The sequence below is a fragment of the Xenopus tropicalis genome, chromosome 2, assembly GCF_000004195.4.
Source record: "Xenopus tropicalis strain Nigerian chromosome 2, UCB_Xtro_10.0, whole genome shotgun sequence".
NCBI classification, from domain to species: Eukaryota; Metazoa; Chordata; class Amphibia; order Anura; family Pipidae; genus Xenopus; species Xenopus tropicalis.
In genome coordinates, this window is record NC_030678.2 from 100,065,363 (window position 1) to 100,084,645 (window position 19,283).

General features: G+C 36.9%; 1 protein-coding gene across 2 annotated transcripts in view; it reads right to left on the reverse strand.

Annotated features, from left to right (window-relative positions):
* Positions 1-19,283, reverse strand: part of LOC100488188 (dynein beta chain, flagellar outer arm) — a 237,488-nt gene that overhangs the window by 37,900 nt on the left and 180,305 nt on the right. For both annotated transcript variants that reach the window (XM_031896974.1, XM_031896973.1), the window contains exons 87-91: positions 18,767-18,858; positions 17,311-17,407; positions 14,232-14,416; positions 10,738-10,912; positions 3,934-4,090 (exon numbers count right to left, since the gene is read on the reverse strand). In XM_031896974.1, coding sequence (XP_031752834.1) covers positions 3,934-4,090; positions 10,738-10,912; positions 14,232-14,416; positions 17,311-17,407; positions 18,767-18,858 — 706 coding nt within the window. The remainder of the gene's footprint in view (positions 1-3,933; positions 4,091-10,737; positions 10,913-14,231; positions 14,417-17,310; positions 17,408-18,766; positions 18,859-19,283) is intronic.

Here is a 19,283-nt window from a genome sequence, read left to right on the forward strand (position 1 = left end):
GAGGAAGCAATTATATGCAGAATGATAAGGCTTCCTAACTATCATGATGTACTGTTAAGTCTAATTAAATGTCAGCTTTTTTATTTTCATATAAGAACTGAGAGTCTGACAGCCAACAAAATCAATTTTAATAATTTCATTTTGGGTTACTCAGATCCATTGTTTTATTACATATCAACATGAATTAGGCCTTTGCTGCGGGTTCAGGCAGCTTGCCAATACCTACTTTACAGCAATAAAATGTACAAATTAGGGCATCTCATGTGGAAAATTCATTCAACAGCCTCAAAAGCCAAATGAATGGTAATTACTTTGAACACAATGCGGTAGCAATCAAATCAGATTGAATCATGCTTTTAAATATACATCTACATTCTGAAGAACCGAGATAATTATGAATTATGGAAATAACCGAGACAGTTCAATAGCTGTTCTTTCTGAGGCAAGAGGAACAACCCTGCAGAACCAAAGGGAATCTGTTATTTTAATACTGATTATTTCTCCTCGCCTCTGCACCTCTGAAACAATTACATTCCTGCGGGTGACTCAGGTGTGCACAAAACAGAAATAAAATAATATGCATCTGCACCAAGAAATCTTTCAGTATTAATCAACTTGTGAAGGAAATTGTGTGTCAGAAAGGTTTATGCCATTTCAAAACTGATTGAAACGGTTTCAAGTTAAGTGATAGGGAACAAGACACAGAATTTGGCTTTGCACATGTTTTTACAGAACCTGATTCTGGCTGCTTTCATTGGCTCTCTCAGAAACTGGTGATGGACACAAGCCCAAGTGAAATAAACTTTGATTTATTGGAGATAAATGAGTATAGTCAGAAACAGTTTCAAACTCTTCTTGGCTGGTATCACCTAATTTAATATCAAGTATTTGGGTGCTAATGTCCAACATAAAACATTGCTCATTAATCAATTCTTACATCAACCTTGATAGAAAAAAAAAAAGATTCAATTTTAGTTTCATGATTAAATGTTCTATATTCCTGGAACATTTTCAAATTTATTGGCCACAAATGCTTGTTTGTAAAACAAATAAGAACTGCAGGTTTATATCCATCTTCTCGACTTAAGGCTACATGCTGCCTCTGCTTGGTGTTCCTATTATTAAATCTAGAAACCAATGTAATGCTTATTCAGCAATGAATCATTTTAAGAGATTAACTACAAATAGCTTTATTTCTCAAAAGGACAACTAAACAGGTTTTGAAATCCTCAGGGAAATCTAAAGCAAGCAAACTGATATTTGTGTCTTGTAACCACTTATATAAATGAAAAACTTAAAATGTAGGTAAACACTACATATAAATCTCCTAATGTCTACTCAGCAATTCTTATTTGTATATGCATTTTTATTTTATCAAAAATATTCTTCAGGAAGGCAAGCCAAACTTCTGCATGATTGTAGCACCCCAGCCCATCCTTTTAGCAGTGTGACATACAATGGCCTACAGCTGGGGAGGATTAAGGTGGCCACACACGTGGTGATTTGGGATCATTCGAATGAAAGATCATTCAATCAGCCACTAACCGTTCAGGGCTGAAACGGCAGATAAGGAGGTAGAAACAATAGGATTTCTACCTCCTTCTGCCGATTCAGCCCTGACGGCAGATTTTGCTCAGGTGCCTTCTATGGCGCCCGATCAAAATCTTTTAACCGCCCCGATCGGCGAGTCGACCGATATCAGCAGCCTCCTGGGAGGCTGTGTGTGTATGGCCAGCTTTAGCCTGTACAACCAATCCAAAGGTCAGGTGACCTATTTTCCTAAGAATATCCAACAAGCCAGACAGGCATGTGTCAGCCTGGAAAAAATATCACCAGGAGTACATTTTAAATGGTAAAGACCACCACAAGGGGTTTAATCTTGATGTGGATACTTAATCTATGATAAAACATTGGTCAAGAAATGTATATTTAAATCACTCCTGTGTGTCAGGTCTGATCACAGATCAATGATCTGTGTCAGTGATCAGTAAGTCACATGATCACAGTGACAGATCTGTCACAGATCAGTCACAGATCTGATCACAGATCAGTCACATGGGATCAGTGACAAATCTAGATATCTATGATAAAACATTGGTCAAGGAATATATATTTAAATCACTCCCGTGTGTTTTTTTAGAAGAATGTGTCTTAATCGTTTTGATGTTTTACGTGGTAACAGGTATGTGGGAATGGGAAAAGTACAAGGGAATACAAAATAAAAATAGAAAAAATGCAGAACATATTTAAAGTGATAATAGCTTTCATTTTCTCTTTAAAGGAAGACATACATCATAAGTAAAAATCTCTAATAATTGTATGGTTAGAAATGTATGTATGTGTCAGCATTCACTCTGGACTAAATAATATAAATATCTGTAAAAATGGCCCTTTATTGGTGCCTATTGGATCTGCTATGGTCCCTGTCCATGTTTCAAATGAGGGATGGGTAAAACCTGATTTTTTTTTTTTGCAGAATCTTTTTGGGCACAAATCTGTACCAGCTGGAAAGAAATTCCTCATCCCTATTTAAAACAGGAACTGAAGGCATATCTGAAAGAAATAGCAATAGGTAAGCTCTATAGCTCAGTCAGGCTTTAAGGTTTAATACCTCATGGAGCTATTTTTTATTTTTATTTGACAAGGCAACTCAAGTGACAGCTTATTAGTAATTTGGTAATTTAATTAAATATTCCTTAAAATTTTCTTAATACAAAAAGTGAACTTTTTATATTTCATTTTGTACATTTGATGCTCTCACTTTGAGAGCATCTCCTGGGGGGTAGCTTTAAGCTTACCTACTGTAGGAAAACTATAGCCAACCCCTCTCCCACACTTAGGCCTTGGGTACACTATGGGGGAGATTTATTAAGACACGATCGCTCGGAGCGTTCATTCGAATGCTCCGAGCGTATTTTCGCCGATTTTTTCATGCTTGTGCGACTTTTCCGTATGCCCGTGCGACTTTTTCATACGCTTGACTTTCGGATCGCCAATACGATATTATCGTGACTAATATGAATTTTTCATAAGCATTTTCGTGATATTTGCGATCTTCAGAAATTATGGTATCCAATCCGACTTTTTCCCAATTGGGCATTCGAACTCGTGTTATAATGAATCGGCCCCAAAGTGAATCCTTCCCATTCTCTCAGCCACATGTGCCCAGTGGATCCGCTGCCATATGCATCTCAGTAAAACTGCACTGACAAGTAAGGCACAGTGACACCCCCTTAGTACTAATTTTTGTGGTTTCAGAAAATTGGTATAGAGGTTAATTTCTTTTTTTTTTTTTTTTTTTTTAAATGTCATTCTCTTACTTTCTCTTGTTTGTGCATTTAGCCACTTGAGCCTCTTATTTTAAAGGTGAACCCTACTCGATAAATTATTTACTTTCCTTCCTTACTTATTAGGTCAAGTAACAATATTCTAAAAACAGAAGTATAAACATCTGACAAGAATTTTATAGGTTTTAGCTTAAATATGGAAACATGATGGCAAAGCAAACTTCTTGTAACTATCTAATTTTCACCTCAGAAAATCCATACACAGTGTTGCTCTTTTATGGTCATGGTTATGATAATTAAGTTTTATTACTTTATTACTCTCCTAATTATAGTCCAGTCTCTCATTCAAACAACTACAAGGTTGCTAGAGTAATTAGAGACCTTAGCAACCAGATAGACGCAGAAATTCCAAAGTAGTTGAACAAGAACCTACATAAATCAAAAACTACAAAAAATTAACGATAACTATAAAAAAGTCAACATTGTTTTTATAATTATCAAAATTATTGTCATTCAAATGAAAAGGTATATGAAACTGTACAAATGTTTTGTATCCATCCTGGGTTTTTTATAGTAGGCAGTAAAATAGTTCCAAAATTGTTCAGACATGAGCTAGACAGAATCTACTAAACAATATAGAACTTACTATGTCTTGCTTGCAGCTTTTTCTGTGTCCCTTAGCAAAAGGAGCTCATTAACTGAGTAGTTCTGGTGCATCTGGGAAATCAGCCAGTTGGAATATTGGGATGGTTCCACATTAGCAGGGGGGAAAGAAATTGTTAGGTGGCTCAAAACAAGAGAGTCTGAAAAAGCAAAAAAAAAAAAAAAAAATCAGAATTTGATTTATGGTTATAGTGCTAAAGACAGGAATATCTGTTTTACTACAGCTGTCAAATGGCATTAATAATGAAAGAGTATTGTGTAATGCTGAATATCATTGTATCTTTATTTTTAGGATAGCCAGTGGGACTTGTTATTCAGAATGATCGGGACCTGGGGTTTTCCAGATAAGGGATCTTTCCATAATTTGGGTCTCCATACCTTATGTCTATTAAAAACTCATTTAAACATTACATAAAGCCAATTGGATTGTTTTGCCTCTTACAGGTATTAATTATATCTTAGTTGAGATCAAATACTGTTTTGTTATTACAGAGAAAAAAGAAATATGTATTAAGATTTGAAATTATTTGCATGTGCTTTTTTCGTTTTTTGCAACTTTTTTGTCGCCGTCGCAAATTTATCGTATATTTTCCACGACTTTTTTGTCGCCGTCACGAAAAAATCGTATTGTCGCAACAAGTATGAAAGTTTCGGATTCATTCAAGCTTCGGTATCGTGACTTTCCTTGGGCCAGGTTGGAGCTGCACAGTGCCATTTATTCCTATGGAAGGCTTCCAAAATCATGCAAAGTCAGAAAGGTTTTTTTGCCATTCACGATCGTTCAATACGAAAAAGTCACGGCGGCGACGAAATAGTCGCGCAAAATACGAAAAAATCACGACGGCAACGAAAAACTCGCAACATTTTCGTTTCCAATCCGATTTTTTCCCATTCGGGATTCAGATTCATGGATTAGTAAATCTCCCCCTAAGATTGCCCAGGAGCAGTAACTCAGAGCAACCAATCAGGTGGTAGAGTTTACTGGTCATCTGTTTAAAAGCAACCATCTTACTGGTTGCTATGATTTACTTTTACTGCTATAGAGCAATGGCAGTAAGAAAATCTGTCCCTTTTCGCTTTGGTGGAAACACTTTTGAAACAGCAAAAAGTTGCATAATACATTGAAGTCAATGGGCATTTTGCTCGTGTGCCATTTTTTTTTTACCACACAACTTTTTATTTTTCACCCATTGGAGTGTAAGGGGGTTTTTTGATGGTGGAAAAATTTCTCTCAAGACTACTGAGAAAACATAGTGCCTTTTAATTTATATGGGGGTATATGTGTGTTGGATTTTTCTTTCTCTGCCTTTCATTCTAGTTGGCTGCTCTTAATAACTGGTGTGAAAGTAAGAGTGGGAGTTTATCCCTGCACTCTGTATATATTCTCTTACAGCTGACCATGTTAAAAGGTCTTTAAAAACTGCAAATTTGGTGTATGCAGTTATTAAAATTAGCTAGCCTGGCCAGTCTGCTGTGTAAAGAAGCAGTATTTCAATAGCTCTGTAGATAATAACAGTTATTTCTAACCGGAGAACTAAAATTATGAAATCAGGAAAACTGCCAAAAAAGCCTTTATCGGGATTGATTTTTTAAAATCCTTGTGGTAATGCAGCAATAAATACGCACATATCATTTAAATACTAACATTAATTTAAAAGTGTCAAGTACTGAAAGTGGCCTGCATAAGAATATAATGGTAGCTTTTGCTAAGGCAATAGGTTATTTATTCCTTGAAAGCATGATAGAGCTGAAGGCAGAGCAGACAGAAATGTTTAATTCCAGGCAGCTTTCCATAATAGAAAGCTGATTCCAAAATTGATTTCTGTGTTAGTGTCTAGAAATGCTGACTGACAGATTCACGCCAGACCAATAAAGCCGCAATGTATTTTGTTAAACAGTTATTCATGTTGATGGATATTTATACTTTGAGACTAAAGAAATTGATCATTGCAGTGCCTGCTGTATAAATTGTGTTTGCGTTCAGAATACAAGAAATTACCCTTTAAATAGATATTTATAGGAGCAATAAGAGGATAGCACTTTTGCACGCATATAAAAAATAAGTAAACATAACAATAAGTAGGAAGGCTAAGGAAAAAGCCTTTCAACATAATCTTCAGAGAGAACAGAAGGCAGTTATGAGCTAATGTATTTTTACTTATAATATTCAATGAGAATTGTTGTAGGACAAAATGTGCAGTTTTACACAATATGCTGCAATACTGAACATTTGGTAGAAATATTTCTTAAAGAAATTTGCATGAATAATATAATAAAAACATGAGACAAGCAGGTTTACAAGAAATGATAGCAAGAATGAGAAGCGTAATTCGGAACAGATACGAATGGGAATTAAGAACTTTGGGGGGGAAATGGTGAGAAACAGGAGTGTGAGTGAAAATTGGTTAAGGGATGAGTTATAGAATAGGTGAACTGGAGGCAATTAGGGAATTATAGTGAATTGATGTTACCAGTACAATAGAATTATGAAAATATAGACTAATGATAAGCAACCTTCACAATTCATGCTGTAGGTAAGCTCATTTAACTAGGGGTTCTAGAAGCCTTTGTTTCTTGTTTTAATTAACACAGGTATCAGCCAAGATCTGAAAATGCTATTTGCTTTAGTGATATAGGGGTTTATCACATTATTCCCATGTCCACAGTGTTGGACTGGAAACTCAGTTGCCCACCAGAAATCCTTAGACCCTAAGGGGCTGATTTACTAATCCACGAATCCGAATCCGAATGGGAAAAATTCGGATTGGAAACAAACATTTTGCAACTTTTTCGTATTTTTGGCAATTTTTTCGTCGCCGTTAAGACTTTTTCGTAAATTGTCGCAACTTTTTCGTAGCCGTTACGACTTGCGCGAATTGTCGCAACTTTTTCGTAGCCGTTACGATTTGCTCATATATTGTTGCGACTTTTTCGTATTGAGCGCTCATATCCAAATCCGAAACTTTCGTACTCGGCGCGATGGCTACGAAAAAGTCGCGACAATTCGCGCAAGTCGTAACACTACAAAAAAGTCGCGACAATTTACGAAAAAGTCATAACAGCTACAAAAAGTCGCGACAATTTACGAAAAAATCGCAAAATACCGATCATTACGAAAAAAAACACATTCGGACGCTTTTCGGACGTTCGTGGATTAGTAAATGTGCCCCTAAGTCTGCTTTCCAAACTAATTTTCCTCCTTTCCTCACCCAACCTATTTATTCTCCTAGTCTCTTTTATTTACATGCTAGCATCTATTCTTTCATCTATTTCTCCTCTTTGTTTTCACTCAAAAATAGAGAATGACCATGAAACAGGCCAAATGGTAAGGAGCTGGAGGGTCCACTGACACCTGGGCCCACCGGGAGTTTTCCTGGTATCCTGGTGGGCCAGTCTGACCCTGTATGACCAAGACCAATTCAGTAACTATCAAACTAAATTGCTAATATAATCTATCAATGGAACCCAAAGTCAAAGCAGATAACTGAGTATCATGAAGTTTCCAGCTGAAACCAAGCTTCAAAAACTTTAAAGGAGAACTAAAGCTTCAGTAAATAACTAGGCTACAAATGTTGTGCATTATATTTTTGCCTTCTGTACCAGCTCAAGACAACCATGGCTACCCAACTTCATTTCTGCTGATTCCCTGCACATGCTCTGTGCTGCTATCAGTTACTGAGCTTAGGGACTGACTCACAATATAGTGTATATATAGAATATAAATGTCACAATACAAGGCTGATTAGTAAATAATACAGATAATTACTACATGGCAGCTCAGAAACCAGTGGAATTAGCATCAGAATTTAATAATCAGCGTATAAAACACTGAATTCTACATGATAAGCTAAAATAAATTCACAGCTTGATACAAGCCTATCAGATATTGTCTGGTGTATATGATAGCTTTTTTTCTCTTCATTTCATGACAAATAGACTGTAAATGAATGAGCTCTTAGGCTTGGAAATGTGTCTTACAAGAGCAGTTCTAATTTAGGAATACAATTATGTCCTTTACCTGTATGGGGATTTTTTTGCAATTACCATATTTTTTGTTATGTTATCAATGTACAAAATAAGCCCCATGAGTAAAGATCATCTGACCAAACTATATGTGACCCTAAATAGATTTGTCCAAGCAACTCTGGTGTTAATCAGCCATTAAACTACATCCTCACTCCCCCATGCTTTAATTGAGTGTTTCAGAAGATCTTACCTTTGTCCAATCTACTAGGTAATTTATAAAGCAAAACTTCTCCCTATTTTATCAAGTGACTTATGTACTATAGTAGTGATTAATAGCACAACGTGACAGAATTTAAATATTAAATCAGCTTTGTTCCTCAGCTACTGACCTTGACCAGTTAATACAAGCATTCAATAGTCTTAAGATCTATGATATTTATCACTTGCTTCATTAAACATATTATTGATTTATACATAGCACTCATTTTAGCTTTTTAAAAGTGTTCCTACATTTGAAATCCCTAATAATATTGAGGCACATTACAGTGATTAATTCAGTAATATGAGCTGATTAGGACATGGTATTTATACAGAGGCCTTAAACTGCAGCAGCAATATTTCAACATAATAAAGATATACTACTTTGTTATGTCTTAAAGTATTGGCTTAGCAATTGACCTTGCTGCCAGTAGATATATTTTCTAGCAATTTACTTTTTACTGATTGCTTCAAAGAAGCTGAACATTTTCTGAGGAGACTAAGCCGCATGGGCAATTTATTAAATATTCAACAAAGTATGGAGATGTTTCTAACCTCCTAGGGGCATATGTATACAAGTAAAAATGTTTTTACACACAAAAAATATGTAAACTTTGGCTTCAAAATAATGACATGCTTTAGCTATGATTGATGTATTTATAACAAAGAACTGTCATAGCCCAATAAAATCAACTGGATAGATTGTGGTGGCAATTCCTATCACAAAAACTGGTACAAAGGGTGGAACTTCAGAATAGAAGATTTAGCTATATATTTTCATATGATAATTACACAATTATGACTATGATCCTAGGTTACGATTAATAATCAGTTATTAATAGTGATGAGCGAATCTGTTCTGTTTCGCCGAAAAATTTGTGAATCTTTAAAAAGATCCGCGAAACGGCGAAAAATTCGCGAAACGGCGAAAATGTCGTGCGACAAAAAAAATTTGTCGCCCGCGGCTATTATTTTGTCGCGCGGCTATTGTTTCGTCACCCACAGCTATTATTTTGTCGCGCGGCTATTGTTTCGTCGCCCCCGGGCCAATTATTTTGTCGCGCGGCTATTGTTTCGTCGTCCGCGGCTATTATTTTGTCGCGCGGCTATTGTTTCGTCGCACGCGGCTATTATTTCGTCGCCCGCGGCTATTGTTTCGTCGCACGCGGCTATTATTTCGTCGCCCGCGGCTATTATTTTGTCGCGTGGCTATTCTTTTGACGCGCGGCTATTCTTTTGATGCCCGCGACAATTCTTTTTTGAAGCCGGCGACAATTTTTGTTTGCTTTCCTTTCAATTTAGAGATGGCGTTACAAAGATTTGTTTATTTTTCAGACTCACTAAACATACATATAACATGTCAGTGTGTGTATCAATGGCTTTGCATATAAAATACACAATCAAAATCCAGTAACAGCACTCATAACATGGATGCAAAAATGAAAATTAATAATAGTTTTAAAAGTTTTTCAAAAATAAATAACTCAAGGAACTAGATGAAATGTATTTTACAAAATTACATGTTACAATGCTTTGGGCTAGATAAAATTTGATGAGAAAAAATTGTCCCATTGTTTATCATGAGACAATTAATTAAAATTAATTAAATCTGTGTCACTATAATATCCACTATAATATCCACTTATAAAGTTCCCCAAGTGAATTAATATATTGTTATAAAAAAAGAATTGGGACACTTATGAATGGTGGGGCTGTATTCATGAGGTATCAGCAAGTAGGGCGTATAAGGTTAATCCCCTACCTATCCCCTGATTTAGGAAGTGCAGGATCATGCCCCTTAGTGCTCAGTCAATAGGCACTTACATCTGGGGCTTTGCTGTGCTCTGCCCTTTACACCAGATAAAAAAAAGACCAGATGCATGTGTTTATTGAATGAGCACTAAGGGGCTCAATTTTGTACAAATTAATACTCCAGACCTTGGTAAATTACAACTTTTGTTCCTTCTTAAAATTCTTACAGATTAAGATTAAGGAGCACATCAATGGACCATTTGTGCTTCTATTAATAAAGAGTGTGGGTTGCGCTTGGCTCCTTTGGACCTGATTAAAAAATTCAAGCATTGTATTGCAAAGGTGAAAACACTTTTCCCCATCTTGCATCTCTACATTACAGTGAAGGGCACCATAGCAAATAGAAAGATTTATTTTCTGCAGTTGTTCATATATATTTATTTAGTACAGCTATGGGATCCCTTATCCGGAAACCCGTTATCCAGAAAGCTCCGAATTACGGAAAGCATGTCTGCCATAGACTCCATTTTAATCAAATAATTCAGAATTTTAAAACTGATTTCCTTTTTGTCTGTAGTAATAAAACACTACCTTGTAATTGATCCCAACTAAGATATAAATAATCCTTATTGGATGCAAAACATTACAGTAGGTACAGTAGGTCTGTTTGGGGCCATAACTTTGCTGTCCTGTGGTTGCTTTACCACTTGGCTAATAGCGCACTGCTGTCCTGTAACACATGTACTTTCTCTGTGAATATTTTGTTTTGTGCATTTGATTTATTCATGTTTGCATAAGCAAATTTACTTACCCTGTTGCTCCTGACTGGCAACAATGACTTCTTGCACAAGAGTTTGAACATAAGTCACATCTTCAGAAGTCCAAAACAGACTTCCATACACACTGCTCACTCCTTCCTCCACAGCAGCAGCAAAGCCTTCATTTTCATTGTCTTTTTGAAAGGCAGACAAGGCTGTATCAATAGCCTATATGATAAGAGAATATTAGAGTTGTAATATACAGCTAGGAAAATAAGAGTCAAAATATTTATTGAAATACTTTAGTAAGGGTAATTTCATGTGAACTTTTGCCCATGTGATTTTGCGTAGTATCAATCTAGCAAGCCTGTCTACTACCTTAAGCATTAATCCCTTTTTATATGCCAACGCTCCCCTTGTTCCTTTAGTCCATACAGGAAACAATAAGGATATCCAGGTTGGAATTAAAAAAGCCACAACTTTTATTTACAAACAAAAAATAATAATAATTGTGAAAAACATAAATATATCAAAGTTTTTGGAATGTTTGTCAGACCATAATGCGCTACCCCACCATGCTGCAACATTCCACAAAAGCGTCAGATGTGCAAGTGAGAGAAGCCATAATAGCTCCCTCCTGGGATCCATTGCCCAAGCAGACCATACGCTATGATTAGCCCAACTACATATCATTCTGCAGCATAATTCCCCTAACCAATGACAAGCCTTCCTTCAAGCTGAGAAATAAAAGCCAATAAACCCAAACAACAAACTTTCACTCACCATCCCTGTCCTAGTTATAGGTTGGGTAGGTGGCATGCTGTTTACTGTGCAAACCAGAACAGAAATAGGCTCCCCCCTCACCCTGAACTAACTAGTACCCCCTGCAAGCCCCAGCACTGACCCTGCTCACCAGCCCCTCTAGCTGTTCTATAGCCTTCCCCACTATCACTAGCCTCATTATCCCCTCCCTTGCCTGCTATCCCTAACCAACCTATTTTATAATTCCATTTGGCTACCTCACATTCTAACCTAGTCAAGGCTCCTTTTCCTACACTGCACTCCCAGCTGGAGCCCAATTCTCTGAAAATGTCACAGGAACAAAGGAAAGATCTCCTACCATAATATTAAAAGTAAATACCTAGCAAATGTAGGTAGACGAATTGAGCCCCTTCAGGATGAGTTCCCCTTTAGACAGGCACCATGAGGGTGGCCTTATGTGATTTGGACACCTAAACATGGTCCTAGATGTTTGTGTGCTAAAAGGGAGTTTCCCTGCAAGTTAACAACAGCCACTAGATGGCGCTGTGCTAAAAGTATAAAAGGGAATGACTCCCATGTTCAGCAGGTTTTAGCCCTGGAACCTCCCCTCTGGAAAGAGGTGTTCAACAGGCAAGTGTTCAGTATAGGAGATACTGTAATAGGTCACGGGCAGCGATAGCCCCAACAGGAGAGAGAGGGGTTAAGATCACAGCACTCATGGCTGGAGTTCAGGACCTGTAGTGTGTAGTAAGGGGAGCCATGTCAGCACCTGGGAGTGTTCCCATTTAAGGGGCCCTACACGTGTACCGGGGTGAGTTCCTAAGTGGGATCATCTGGCGGGAGTGCCGGGGGTAGCCCAAAGAGAGAGAGTGTGAGCCGTCTGTGTGACATCCCCTGAAAGTTCTGCCTGCATCAATCAATAAAGCAAGTTCATCTGGTTCATCATCATAACCTCAACTGCCTTGTAAGCCGCTACCCCCAAGGGAGGGGCAAGGTACTGGGAGTTGCTGGGAGTCCTGGTCCAAGGAGGACCTCATAGAGGTTTCCCAGGGAGGAGACATATAGTTCTACCTATACCTACCCTGGGTGGGAGGCACGCCATTCATATCATACCTGTCCCCCATAAATAAGCTGGGGCTCAGGGCTCCTGTAGCGCCACACACAGGTGATTGCGTGTTAAAAGTACAAAAAGTGATTTGCTCGTGTCTGCATTTTTCGATGACAATCAACGTATGTGTGCCATATTTATGAAAACTTATTATAATATGTAATTAGTCACAATTCACTGGGGCTTTGTTACTAATGGGACAAAGCAAAAAATAAAAAAAATAAATACAAAAACAAACAAAGTGCAATTAACTTGCATAGTAAATGGCATGCAATATATGCAATGCAATGTATATTTATATATATTATAATTCGAAAACATTTTTAACCAGCACAAGCTTATAATATGAAGGGCTTCTTTGCGCCATTGTGTGCTGAACCTTAACTTTATTCACATTAATGCACTACAAAGCCAGTGGCGCAAGTCTCAAGAAAAGTGAGGCATATCTGTGCCTAGCGCCTCAATCATTGTAAGGTAGGGGTACCTAACCTTTCTTACTCATGAGCCACAGTCAAATGTAAAAAGAGTTGGGGGGCAACACAAGCATCATAAAAGTTCATGGAGGTGCCAAATAAGGGCTAAGATTGGCTATTAGGTAGCCTCTATGCACACTATCAGCTTACAGGAGGCTTTATTTGGTAGGAAATCTTGTTTTTATTCAACCAAAACTTGCCACCAAGTCAGGAATTCAAAAATAACTACCTGGTTTGGGGGCACTGAGAGCAATATCCAAGCGGTTTGTGAGCAATGTGTTGCTCACGAGCCACTGGTTGGGGATCACTGATGTAAGGGAATAGAAGGGCACAGTGCTCCCACTAAGGTGACAAAAATAGCAGTGGAAGAGAACAACATACATCTAAGCCCACTCATTAGAATTTGATACATTAGATAGAGTTCAACTGTCTTATTTAATGGTTTATTTAATCATCATTATGTTCCTTGCCATTCCCTTAAAAAGCCATGCGTGTGTCAGAAGCTGTGATGTTTTAAGCTTTAGCACAGGATCTTAAAGAGATCTATGGTTCACTGATTTAAAAAATCTGATTAAAAGATGTTACTTAAAAACATATGATTTATTTAGATTATAACAGTGCCAGTAGTTAGTTGAGGATACAAATATCACTCCTAGTTCTACACACTTGCATGACTGGAAATATACCAATACAAAATACAGTAATTATATATATATAGAGAGAGAGAGACAGTGTTGCTAAGAACCAAATAATAATTTAAAGTAGAGGCGTTCAAGTCAGTTTTGTAGCATATACAAAGTAAAGTGACTTTATATTAATAGACTACATTGTTAAGTAGAAATATTAGAATGTAAACTGTAAATTTTGAGAAAATAAGAGATATTACTGCAAATTGAGACAAAAGGCTTAAAGATTAATGCTTATATAGTTCTAAAGGAAATTCCAAGTACTGGGAAACAGTGATTCTAGTTACTAAGCTACTTCACTTGCTTTTTTTCCCCACTGCTGAAATAATTAGAGGTCTCTGCAAGTGCACTTCAGTGCATTTCATATTGTTGCATAAATTAGATATGGGAATTCAAATTTACCTTATCATTACTTTCTGATAGATGCTAATTTAAAGCTGCTTTCCAAGAGCTGAAGCCTAGTATAAATGGAAAGCAGGGAAAGTATTACAATAAAGGGAATGAGAATGGTAATATACCTGATTTAGTTGTAAAGGCCCCAAATCCATTATGTGATTCATGCCTGTCATGGGAAATATCTTCTGAGTTTGCAGAATGCCATGTAATACACAGATCCCATAACAAATATTTCGAACTGCAATGGGACTCTCCTTTAGCTTTACACTGGTCTCCTCCTTTATTTGGTCCACCGCAGAAAGAATTGCTGAAGGTTAAAAAGGATAATCAATTACCATATCTGTAATAATAAATATAGTGCTGGGGAATATGTTGGCCCTAAATCAATAAAGAATAATAATAGTGTGCTTGGCCCTAGAACTTTATATGTTATCCAGAATGTTTGTGACCTGGGGTTTTCCAGATAAGAGGCATTTCTGTAATTTAGATTATCATAATTTAATTTTGCTAAAAAAAATATTTTAACATTAAAAAAAACTCAAGACATTGTTTTATTATTACAGAAAAAAGGAAATCATTTTTAAAAATTTGAATTATTTGCTAAAATGGAGTCTATGGGAGATGGCCTTCCCATAATTCAAAGCTTTATGTATATATTTCCAGATAAGAGATCCCAGAGATCAAACATAAGGGGCTGATGACCTGCCTACAGACTGCCTGCTGATCTGCCTACATGTCCCCTATGTTAAATTGCTAGGCTTTTTGCCTTCTTTAGTATTCAGTTTTTAAGCAAGGTGGATATTAATGCAAACTAAGTGAGACAGTGGACAGAAGCCACACTTTGGTGCACTGCACATTTTTATTAAGAACATTTTCATTGAGAGCAAAACACTGATTTAATTTTTGGCTTGTAAACCATTATGGTTGCGCAAAAATTGACATTGCGTGCACTGTCACCATTCATTAAAAGTTACTTGAAACACATTCTTTGCACTTGGGTATATTTGCAGCAAGGCCTTTTGGGCATGACTGCTCAGATGAACCACATGCAAGTATGACTACTGAAGCAGGGAAAACTTACAGCTACCTCCACCAAAAATTGTCTTCAACAATACAGGTAAATATAAGACTTTAGGCTCAATATACATGTTATTTGAGTACAGCTCTCGACAATTGAAGTCTTTTTTTTTTCTCGCACCTACGCGCTCATGTTAACAACAAATGAACTAAAAGCTTGTAAAACCACTCGCATGCTGCAGCTAATGAGGCATTGTGAACAATCAATTTTCAGCTGAGGTAATGGTTTGTTAACCTCTCTCCTACCATTCTAGCAGAAAAGGTCTTAATTTGTAACACATTATTTTCCTCCTAATTAGAAAAACAACCAAATTAGAAAATTTCATTTTAAAGTTGCATTACTACCGCACTAAAATCCAGCAACCTTATGCAATACATTCTTAAAGCCAACATATTTGTATTGAGGATTTAATAAATAAATAAAGATAAACTGTCTGCTAACTGTGTTCTCATTTTATCCTAGAGCTCAGGAGATTTTATACTATATATAAATTTCATACTACAGTTTGACATTGTAAAAAAAGGCCTTGTTAGTTTTAAATCATCTAAAAAGCATCCTGCTCACAATGATTTGGGTACACCAAGAAGACCCAACACCAAAACCCAAGAAAAGTAATGTGATCGATGCTGTCCAGTGTAGTGAGGGGCACTGGGAAGACTTAACAACCACTCAGTAAGAGAATGGCCAATCTTAAGAGGGCTAACTCCTAAGGACAAGACTCAGTAGTCTATCTACATCTCAGTGAAAAGGGTACTCCTTTAAGGACAACACTGTGCATAGTTTGGAAAAAGAAGGCCACTTGTTTAAACAGAGGAGAAGGCCTATGACACCACTTGTCAGCAACATACAATTCCACTTTGACATTCTTACCCTGACGGTTTTACACTTCCAGTCATGTACACTGAAAGACTAACGCCTGTCTCAGTTGAATGAAACCATTGTGATTGGATGCAGACCCAGAACTAGAAATTGGTGGAAGAGGCACATGTCTAGTGTGCAACAGAGGAGGGGTGGCACTGGGCATGTACCTCTTCTGCCTGCCCTCCCCAAGTTCAGGCCCTTGAGGAGCTAAAATGCCATCACTTTAGTGTTCCCCTGTAACCCCGCCCCCTCTTACTGCTCATCATGCATGCTTGCACACAGAAGGGGGGGGCAGGGATGTGCATGGGCTCCCTAGGGTGGCCATTTTACTTAGGTCTGTGCTGATTGGAGGTCTGTGACTGTACTACCCTTAAGAGTTTAAATGCTTGGGGAATTCCCTACAGCTTAGGCAGAAAATTGGCAGATTACAGTTCAGCATAGATAAATGAAACGTCATTAAAGGGGACCTGTCACCCTAAAAAAATTATGCCATATCCTTTTCTATCATGTTAGTCAAGCAAATAGAACTTACACTATGGAAATTATTTAAATTTTGTTTCCTTCAGTCTTGAAATTTACAATAACTGCAAGCAATCAGGTTCCATTTTGTGGACTCTGTTATTGAGTAAAGCATTGTATAACACTAAAATCTTGTGTATGCATCATCTAGGTTACATGTAGGTAGTGCTAAATAGACAGCGAAAGTAATTGTAAATAACAATTGGATCTGTCATTCATATATTGCTTGCCCTGCCTCTATGCCACTGACATAGAGCTAGGCAGGCAAAATATGATTGACAGATAAAATACAAGTATTACAGATATGGATGGTTTAATAAAAAAAAAAAGGATTTGAGGTTTCATGTTAGATGCAGGAAAAGGTGATGTACCGTGTTAGCCATTCAAAAAAATGTTTACAGGGTAACCCTTTTGAAATAAAAAATAACAAAAGTGGTATAAAGGTGATACCTTTATTGGCTAACTAAGATAATCATAGCAAGCTTTCAGAACATTTTACTTCCTTTTTCAAACGGGTTTCATGTTTAAATTTCAAAGGACTTTTATTAACAGCTTTTGACAAGTCCCCTTTAACCTAGACCAGGTTAAATCTAAATCTAATGGAATCATATAGGGAACGATAGGCATTTAACAAATAAAAAGCTGTTTACAAACCTTACCTGCTTAGTTATATTAAAGGAGAAAAGTATTCACACCATTGCCTAGTAACTAGACATAATTTCAAAACATAATTCTTAAAGTACCTGAATACAACAGCCCAGAGAGAGAGTCAATATACGTGACATCCTTCAGCAATGTTTTTCTGCTTTTTTGATTCATAATTAAGATGTGCCAAGACACCTGTAATATAAATAATAATAATAATTTAATACATATTGCAACTTGAATAACTTATTGTTAGGAATATTTTGATAAAATATAAAAAAGTGGGCAATCCATTATACAGGTATAGGACCTATTATCCAGAATGCTCGGGACCAAGGGTATTCCGGATAAGGGGTCTTTCCGTAATTTGGATCTCAATACCTTAAGTCTACTAAAAAATCAATAAAACATTAATTAAACCCAATAGGATTGTTTTGCATCCAATAAGGATTAATTATATCTTAGTTGAAATCAATTACAAGGTTCTGTTTTATTTCTACATAGAAAAAGGAAATCAGTTTTAAAATTCTGAATTATTTGATTAAAATGGAGTCTATGGGAGACGGGCATTCCGTAATTCGGAGCTTTCTGGATAACGGGTTTCCGGATAAGGGGTCCGATACCTGTACACTGCAGCTCAGATAATAAATCATGCATATCACAGCACAAATCAACAACTCATTTGGATAATATGCTATCACCCTCGACCAAAATTTTAAGAAGGAGACACACTGCAGAGTAATAATATTAATATTTACATGAGAGTTCTGCCTCCCACACAGCCCTAAGGCAGCCTCCTAAAGCCACCTCCCATGTTTACGGTTTTTGTGTGAAGGTGCCGCATCGCTAGTGCAGAAAGAAAAGTTGAAAGAAGAAAATAGAAATATGAAAAATCAAATGTATTAAGGCAAACTAAAAATTTAACATCATCATGCAAGATGTGACAAGCAATATCAAGTGTGATTTCTTTCTGTACAGACCTTGAGCAAACTATGGGGGTTTTCACTACACATTGGATATCTGTGCTTTGGCCACTCAGACATGCCCCCTTATTATTTATTATACAAATCTGATCTGATGAGTGAAGGTCTTTAGGAGGGCTACTGGCAGTGGAGATAACTTGTGTGTAAGACATGCTAATTAAATAAAACGTCTGCCATTGGGCTCAATAACTTCAATGAGAATTAGTGCACATAGACGTAAGACTAAGTAGGCATGGATTATTATCATGACAATTTTGCATTTTAAAGTAGAGAATAAAAAGAAGGTGGAGAATAATCATTATCACTGTGCTAACTGATGTCTGTAATCTACATCTGCATCCCTTCTTCTCATTATGACTGTCTAGGTCTGGTCTGTTGTGTATTTTCGATTAAGGGGGTGTGACAGCCACATGAGTGAAAACAGAATACAAAAGAAAGACAGAAGTGGTAAGAATTGATTAGAAAGTACTGACTGGAATATTTCTTATTCAGTTTTCAGCATTTCATCTGGAATAATTTAAATCACATGCCCTTTAACCAAACTAATGTTTAGTACATTTCTGTTACTTACTGTTTTAAGACAAGCCAGAAACTTTTTTGGTATAGCTGCGCCAGGCTCTGATGTTAGCCAGACACAAAACTGCCTTTCTCCATTCTGTGAAGCTGCAAAAAGGGTACATAAATATGGATGGATAATTGGTGTGAGGAGTTAGAATGTGATGTGACAAAAACTTAATTTTGGGAAAATCATTTTTGCAGCACAGTTAAATAAAAAGGTAAAGCATTTTGGCATTTTACTGCCAATAGATTAGCCTCAATAGTGCAAGCTTATGCTATATGTATTCTGCAGAAAGCTTTACCATAACATAGTAAACAGCCCTAGAAGCTCCCTCTGTTTGTTTAAGATAGTCTCAGATTACACCGTTGGGAGGGGGAGCGAGCTGAGATGGAGTTGAGCAGGAGAAGGAAGGGAGAGAGGAGAGAGTTGCACAGACTCATGCCTTTTTCTGATAGATTCTTTTGAGAGAAGGAATACCAAAGAACATGTGTACACAAAAGAAGACAAGAAATCCTGTGTTTCTTTAGAT